Source organism: Melozone crissalis, unplaced genomic scaffold, assembly GCF_028551555.1.
Source record: "Melozone crissalis strain CALT ecotype California unplaced genomic scaffold, PUWL_Pcris_2 ptg000400l_1, whole genome shotgun sequence".
In the NCBI taxonomy this organism is placed as follows: Eukaryota; Metazoa; Chordata; class Aves; order Passeriformes; family Passerellidae; genus Melozone; species Melozone crissalis.
This window is the reverse complement of record NW_026536136.1, coordinates 47,881-55,947: the sequence shown is the minus strand read 5'-3', so window position 1 is coordinate 55,947 and position 8,067 is coordinate 47,881. Positions and strand designations below refer to the sequence as shown.

The 8,067-nt window shown below is 34.6% G+C and overlaps 1 protein-coding gene across 2 annotated transcripts; it reads right to left on the bottom strand.

Annotated features, from left to right (window-relative positions):
• Window positions 1-2,249: 2,249 nt before the first annotated feature.
• Window positions 2,250-7,596, bottom strand: LOC128950068 (metabotropic glutamate receptor 8-like). Of its 2 annotated transcripts, none has more exons than XR_008484306.1 (2): window positions 7,312-7,596; window positions 2,250-2,339 (listed from the first exon to the last, which is right to left on the bottom strand). XR_008484306.1 is itself a non-coding variant. In XM_054294945.1 (2 exons), exons 1-2 carry the CDS (start codon window positions 7,572-7,574, stop codon window positions 2,290-2,292), a joined length of 264 nt encoding a protein of 87 aa, XP_054150920.1. In that variant the 5' UTR covers window positions 7,575-7,596; the 3' UTR covers window positions 2,250-2,289. The 2 variants fall into 2 exon arrangements, 1 of the variants encoding a protein (XP_054150920.1); XM_054294945.1 differs by having other exon boundaries at window positions 7,361-7,596.
• Between the last annotated feature and the right edge of the window lie 471 nt (window positions 7,597-8,067).

Genomic DNA, 8,067 nt, shown 5'->3' with positions numbered 1-8,067 from the left:
ACAATAACATTTTCTTCTGACTACTGTGAAGCTGGAAGATATTTATATATCATACACTAGTCTTTATGTATATCTAACATATGTTTATGTGTATATGAAATGTGCTTTAAAGGCAATTCCCATGTACTGCTTTTTCAAATGCATGGGGTTAAGCTTAAGTTAATAGGTATAGATATTTCAAAGTATCTGAAACTTTTTTTCATTGTGTATTGAAAATTAAACTTTTCAAAGGTTTCTTGAAAAGAAACTCTGTCAAAATATTGCTTTTCAGATAAAACATATTTTCTTTCTCTTTTAGGAAATCCATCATAGGCATGAAAATCTTGTCTTGTCAAAAATTGATCTAATCAATCTATTTCCACAAGAAAACCTCAATTTTATGAGATATTGGCTAAAAAAAACAGAACTAAAGCTGTTTTATTATTTTTTGCAAGTTTCACTGCATAAACTGCATCATTCTATATGCTTTAAAGTAAGCATATGTAGTTTGTAGTTTTGACTTTGATGTGCTTGTGGCATATTCAGAAAAGGAAATTTCACACAAAATATCACTCATAACAAGCCCACAATGACATATAAACCGTAGCAATCATCAGATAATTCTTCAGACATGCAATTTCTGGAAACACTATGTTTTATCAAATACTTTGAAAATGGACACTCATTGTCATACAGTTGCCAGCTACACTGAAGTTTAAATACTGGCATTTTAATAGAAAGAGATTCAGTTTCAGATACTTCAACTTTCATTCATGTAATTTAGGACCCACCACGGCTCCCTTAAGATATGTTATAATAAAACATCTGCTGTGAGGATAAAATCACAAGGAGGCATCCAGGCTAAGTCAGGAGACATAACATTTAATAATGAGCTGCATGTGAAGACCCATTGACTTGACGAATGGTAGGTATTGTATGGAGCAAAAAAGTCTTACAGAACATCCATCACAGGTGTAGTAACACAGGGGACAGTCACTATCAGTATTTTTTTAATTATTTGGAGGGGTTATTAACACAATAGATATAAATGTGATTTCCTCTTTCTCTTTGCATAGTTGTTTCTAACCTCACACAATGATGGGAATTAGAAGATGTGAAGAAGATTAAATTGTAGATTGGCATTTATTTCTTTGATTTGTAAGTATTTATAAGGCAATAGTACATATATTCACTAGGCTACTGCTTTCCAAATTCTTCATTGATTTCTCTTCTGTTATTTCAAAGTCACCTTTATTGAGATATGCATCTGCTACATTCTCCTGTCAGAGACAGGATACTAGGCTGAATAGACTTTCAGCTTAATCCAGTCTAGCTGTCATAAAGTCTTACAAACTGTAAGTTCCAGAAATGAAAAGGATCAAAATTATTAGTGGAGACTCAAAAATATAATACAATCATACAAAATAATTACTATCAGGACTCCTTTACTTTACAAACATATAAAATGAATTTACTTTGAGGGTAAGAAGAGGGGGAAAAATCCTTCCATTAGAAAATATAGTCACAAAGCTTTGAACAAATAAATTCACACGCTGCAGAGTACGCACACACACGCATGCAGGCAGGTATGCACGTATGTACACACACAGGTGCCCACATACACGCATACATACACACATGCTTAGAGTTTACACTGCATTCTTCTGATGCCATGATTATTATTTTATTTGTACACCCACCTTTACTGCACATTCTAAACAAACAATAGACAACAGTGTAAGGACTTTTTTTGCTTAAAACTGCAACAAAATAAGTCTCAACATTTGCAAAACATTCCTTTATTATTAGAAATAAATTATTTTGTATAAAAATTAGCATGCATTGACCATTGCATTTATTTTAGCATAACCCAGGACTTAATTCAGTCAGCTGTCACAAGAAACAAACTCATCTTCTTTTACGAGTTGAACAATGTAGGACAGGAAAGGAAATTGTCACAATCACAAAAAAGTACTTACAAATATAACATCAGACATGATTTATTTCAACAGCATTTTTTTTCACAAGCTAACATTTGTTTTCCTTTTGTGATTTGCTTCCATTTGTGATTTGCTTCCTTTTGTGAGTGAACAGTTCAGAAGCTTGACACTCTGTCTCTATGTTATAAAACTGGACTTTTCCTTACCCTGTCTCTTTTTGCCTTTTGCTTGTGTTTAATCCTTGTTCTTTAGGAGACTGACTATTGATTTGAATGTAGACTACTGATATTTTCAAGACTGAATTCTGGTGGTGGTAAAGTCTGTTTGCAAGATCCAGTCCTGCAGATCTTCCAGTGAATTTCATCCCTGCTCAGTTTGCCTGATTGCTGTAACTGACATAAGTTGTCTTGGTAGAGGAGGCTGTAAATCAAAAGAAAAAGAAACAAACCAAAAACAAACAACAACAACAACAACAAAAAAACAAAGTTCAGGATTTTTAGAATCAAGAGAGGAGGAAAAAATCATATTTAGCATTTGAATTCAGACAATGTCCTGCTATATTTCCAAACAATATGGTCCATGTTCATGGAATAAAGAATGTATAAGGATATATGTAAGCAGTATATAAACTGGATCTCAATTTCTGTCTTCATGACAACTTATTTTTTCTATAATTTGGGAAAGCAGAGGTCAATAGAAAGGAAAAATGATGAGTGGTTTCAGCATACCCACAACAGAATTACAACACCTTGTGTTATTTTGTCTGAATTCCATACAAAAATGTTTTAATTTAGAGACTGAATTTTTCTTTCTCTTCTACTGTTTGAAGACAACACTGCAGTTAGTTGTGGTTTGACCATCCAAAATGAGACTTATGCTCCTTGAAAGGAGCAAAGCCTAACTCTTTCCAAATTAGAGAAACTGAGCAGATACTCCCTACAGAACAAATTATCTGGAGAAAATTATGGTCTCCTTATGTTGATGGCCAGCTGATCGTGTCTTCTTTTGATCTAAGCTGATACTCCTTCTTCAGAATGAGGCAATATATTGAGAGAATTAAACAGCTCCACTATTGCAAAACTGAACTAGGAATCTTAAGAAAGTTTTTTTCAGGTTCTAGCCCTTACATCCTTGCTATTAAGAAATATAAAAAAATATGCTATAAAAATATGACTCAAGTCATATCAGTCAAGTTTAATTTAATGGTTGGAGGAGAAAAGTGATTACATCAGGTCTCATAGTTAGTTCTCTAATTTTAAATCAGCTGGGTACATGGAAAATCAGGCTGATGGGGGACTGAGTCTCTTATTTCTCTATAATAAGGTCTATGTTACACTGCATAAAGAGGAATTTGACTTTCTAAATATGTTTTATATTCCGTCTGCTACAGACATGTTCTGCTTATGATAGTGAAGATTGCAGCTGGCAAGATGAAAATAACGGGATGGCAAAATAAGTTTCCTGGTCTATAGATTCAAATTTTCTATTTCCATACCTTTCTTCAATTTGTTTCTTTTTTCTATATACAGTCTGGTGAGAACAGCTGGGATAGATTGGAAAAGCATTCTTTATGCTAACTCCTAAATTCAGCCCAACAGTCTGATGATTTGTGAAGAACAGACTACAGAAACTGGGCAATGACAGTTTCTGTCTTCTGCATCACGGATTAAACTAAATAAAGGATCACTAAAATGGATGCAAATTAATAGTGGTTAGTATAACTAAGTTTACTTCTTGATATTTGTCATGTTTTCTTAGATTTGCTGAGCAACTTAAATCTAATACTGCATCTGCCATTTTTTAAGACACAACAGAACCAGACTATTTAATTCACATATTACGATAATCCTTTTCCCTAAGAATGTATACATAAGCATGAATAATCAAACAAAAGCTGCAAAATGTAATTTTTCTTACTTTCACTTGCACAGGTAGTTCCAGTACTTTGTGTCTAGAAAAAGCTAATTCATGAAAGGACTGCTTTTGGCACGCAAAGCAAGTCTTCCTCATAGTTGATCACAATATTCGAGCACCAACATGAAATAGCTTTATTTGCATGGATTGGGACACTTGAAGCAAGTATAGCCTAATTTACATCTTTCAGATCTTTCAAATGGGATGTACTGCTCTTGTCTGAACTCTCTCATGCTCCCACAGCTGGATTTCTGAGAGGATTCTATTTTTTCTTTTGGCCTGCTGAGTTCCTACTCAAAATAATGCAGGACTAATGAAATGGCACCAGGATCTTCAAGCATAGAAGGATTTTTTTTTCCCAGCTAATAAATAACAGATAAATGTTCATCTGCAAACTCTGCACACTTGGGAACAAAAGGATAGAAAGATCAGAGCTTATTTTTTTCCCTTTCCCTGAAAGTAGGGTCAGATACATGATCAGGTTAAGTTAGACTACCACATTATCCTGTATGAGTTGAGTTGAGTTCTCTGATAAGTTTACATGTGCTTGTTTTTAGCCCACAGCAATGCAACATAATCAGATCTACCACAACTCAGTAAGCTGAATAATGTGAGGACAATTGCAAGAATACAATATAAAATACAAAAATAGTAATTAACACACCTCAGCTGATATAATTTTTTAAATTACTGAAACTTTGTTGTGTATCTGAGAAGTAAACAGTTTTGATAGAATTAATATAGAGTTTATCAAGAAACAAAAATTATCCAGTTGAGTTCTGAGTGTTGTTACTTTAAAAAATTATAATGCAGGAATTTAATGTAGACAGTGGTTTGAAATATATTAAAACTAATCTCATCTCCAAACAGTGTTTGTGGTTTTTTACTTTATAAATATTGCATGTGTCTTTTTAGTTCTGTGGAATTAGTCTAGAGTTCATGATTGGGGATCTGAAAGCTTCAGCAGCTGGTGTCCTGCTCTTTAAGACTGTTAGCATTTCACAATAATAACGTGAACCACATTTGGCGAGCCTAGATGGCCAGAAAAAGTAATGGACTTGGCTCAAAATATTTCTGAGAATAAACACACTTTTATAGCTCCAGTTGCTACTTTGCTGTTGAAACAAAAAAAAAGAAGAAAATAAAAGAGCAATGTAGAATTATTATTATGATCTGATCTATATTCATTTAATGTACTTGTCATTGCCTTCTGTAACCACACCTGGATAGTTTTTTTAAAATCCTTTCTCCCAGAAACAATTTATTTTTAACTGAATATGGACCTATTCCCACAAATAAACCCATGAACATATTCACGTGGAAGACAACACAGAATAATGGGTGTTACATGGAACAGGACAAACTAGATAGAGCAGAGTTGTCTCTGGATGGAAAGCAAAAGGGATTACGTTACTATCTCATCCTGTTTCTCACCTAGTTATGAGCACTGCTATCATTTCTAGCGTTTGTGCTTGGTAAAGGGGGGAAACAATCACTGCTCACTTCTGGTATACTGGAAGTAGACTGACACTTTGCAATCAGCTTCATATGCTATCACTGAAAAGAAAGCTCTAACTCACATGGAATCACTGCAAGAAGAAGTTTTGTGGTGCTGAGAAGTTGTTACAAGTGACACAGTGAAAAGGACTTATGCTGCATTGAGCACTTAAAATTCACAGGAACTTTCAAATGCTTTGACAATAAGTATTTCAGGGAAGAGAGAAACCCATCTTAAGGCCTAGAACTCAATTACATAGGGAGAGCTTTCTGGAGTGCAGATGACTTGACTGAATTTTTGCCTATGAAGCATTATGATGGATGAAAACCTTGTCAGGATATACTCCTAGTGAGCTCAGAATTATATAGGTGTGTTACTGTTAAAGTCATGTTTAGAGCACAGTAAATAAGCATTACCCTGCAGTATTGGACTATTTGAGAAGCAGACTTGCTTCCTGTAGCATCTGTTTCTATGAATTATGCATAGTCATAGTTTAAGGAATCTCAGTCACAGCATTTCTTAATTAGGTACAGTAGATAAACATCAGATATCCAAGACTTTCTTATTAACACTCTTTCTCACCCCACTCTGAAAACCCTGCTTTAACCTCTCCTTGGAAGTTTATAATTTTTCACACTCAGCAAAATCCATGTCTCTTTTCCTTTTTTCCTTCTGAGTTTTCTGAAGAGTTGCAAAATTACTGAGTCTTTCATATTCCTCTTCTATTATTTGATCCACAAATAATTTCTATGCCTTTCTTGTTTGTCCTTTGTTACATATCTCAATCTGAAGCTCTGTAAGCCCATAGCTTACTCTAGCAGTTTTACACATTTCGAAGGGTCATGAGTTTTTCCAGTGAAACAGTTTGCACCCAGTGTCCTCCATGCATCAGCAAGCATAGTATAATATAGTATGGTAGAGTTATGGACTACTTTTATATAGTCTTCAATCTGGCAAACTCTGATAGATTTCAGTAGGGGGTTCATTTTTCAGAAATAAGTACAATAATTTAATGCAAACTTGGTACTGGCTTGTCTCAATGTGCTTAACCAAAACAGTGCTACTTAAACACCAATATCATCCAAAAGCAATAAAAATTAAAAATAAACCATGTTGTTTGCAGTAAAATTACTGAAATGCTTAGCTGCCACAGCTGCTGCCCATCTAATGTGACGTTGTTTTTTCAGAAGAAAAAAATTCTCAATTTCTCTGCACTGGGTATAGGCTTAATGTCTTTGCTCATTGTTGATTATTATTGTTATTAGGAAGTCCAGTTTATAAAATGTTATGTCATGTGGTGGAATGGGAGCTATAACTTATGTTTTTATCTGTACCACAGAAATTTTGAGATGTAGCAAGATTCAAGAACTTTCCTGACATGGGGAAGAATTTTTTTCCCCATTAAAAATCTATGATATATCAGAACATGTTTTAATTAAGCTTCACACAAATTATCATGATTTTGTACCAGGATGAGTGAGACCAGAACAAAAACCTGGATGGGAAGCATTATGCTGGGAAGTGTTACTCATGAGTTGTGAAAAATGAACAATCCAACAAATATGAAGGTAGAAAGGTAAAAAGCATTATTTTCTCTTCCATATCTGACTGCAAAATAAAAACAATGCTAGCTGTTTTCATTGTAGTTTTTTTTTAACAGCCTTTGAGTTTTGAATATACAATGATGACCATAAATACACCTCATGAACTGTCAGGACATACCACTGGCACAGCAATGTACAACACACCAAAATAGCACTAGCTAAAACAAACAATTTTTAAAAGATGTGGCGTTTCAAAATCTGCTTGTGCTTTTTTTTTTCTACTAGCCTCCTCTGAAAATCAATTTCTTTGAAACAGCTCTAGACATTCCTGCATTCAGCAGTACATGAATTCTGACACATCTCTGGATTCATGCAGAACAAGCAACAAAAATAATTAAGTTTATTATTAAAAGAAAGTGCATTCTTGTGAACGTACATCTATTAAGATGTGCTGCCACTCTTGACCAAGTCTACAGATGACTTACTGTTGGTTTCAAGACTTTCACACAGTTCAGTCTTGACTTCTCCATTTGGTCTGTCATTCCCTTTCTGTGACAGTTTGCTTTGCATTGTAGCAGCTGTCACCACAGCCTTGAAGCTCCTCTTCCGTTTTTGAACATTCTGCTCTGGATGAAAAATGATAATATAAACCTTGGGCATGTAGAGCATGCCCAGAGACACAGAAGCACTTAAACTCATGGAGATAGTCAGTGTTGTTGTCTGGATGTACGTCTGGGGAAGAAAAGAAACAACATAAAAAATCATTGTTGTATTGATTTAATTCAAGAAGGAAAACAAAGTAGCTACCTTAAAAGTACTAGGTGGAAAGGGAACATCAAAAGGACCCTTGGCTTTGGTTGTTTTTAATTATAGCCGAGTATGGCTGTTTCCTGTTGGGTTCATAACCTTAAGAGTAGGTGGTAGAAACAACATAACATTCATGAAACTTCATTCTCATAAAAGTAAGAAAGATGGTGCAGCAAACACATTTTAAAAAAACCAAACCAGTATGTCTGGACAAGAAGACAGGAATGACAATAGAGTTAGCCTTGTGTCATCTATTTTAACAGACAGAACCCTCTACACCAATATGCCACATGGTGATTCAACAGTGTGTGCAGCATGGCTCAACTGACAGCAGCATAATGCAGAATCTAATGGAATCTTTTATATACTCTGAGTTTCAAGCTGG

Coding starts and splice junctions, on each gene's coding strand:
- LOC128950068 (XM_054294945.1), bottom strand. CDS start 7,574: ATGAGTTTAAGTGCTTCTGTGTCTCTGGGCATGCTCTACATGCCCAAG. Junction 2,340..7,360: donor TGAAAGTCTTGAAACCAACA/GTAAGTCATCTG, acceptor TTTGATTTACAG/CCTCCTCTACCAAGACAACT.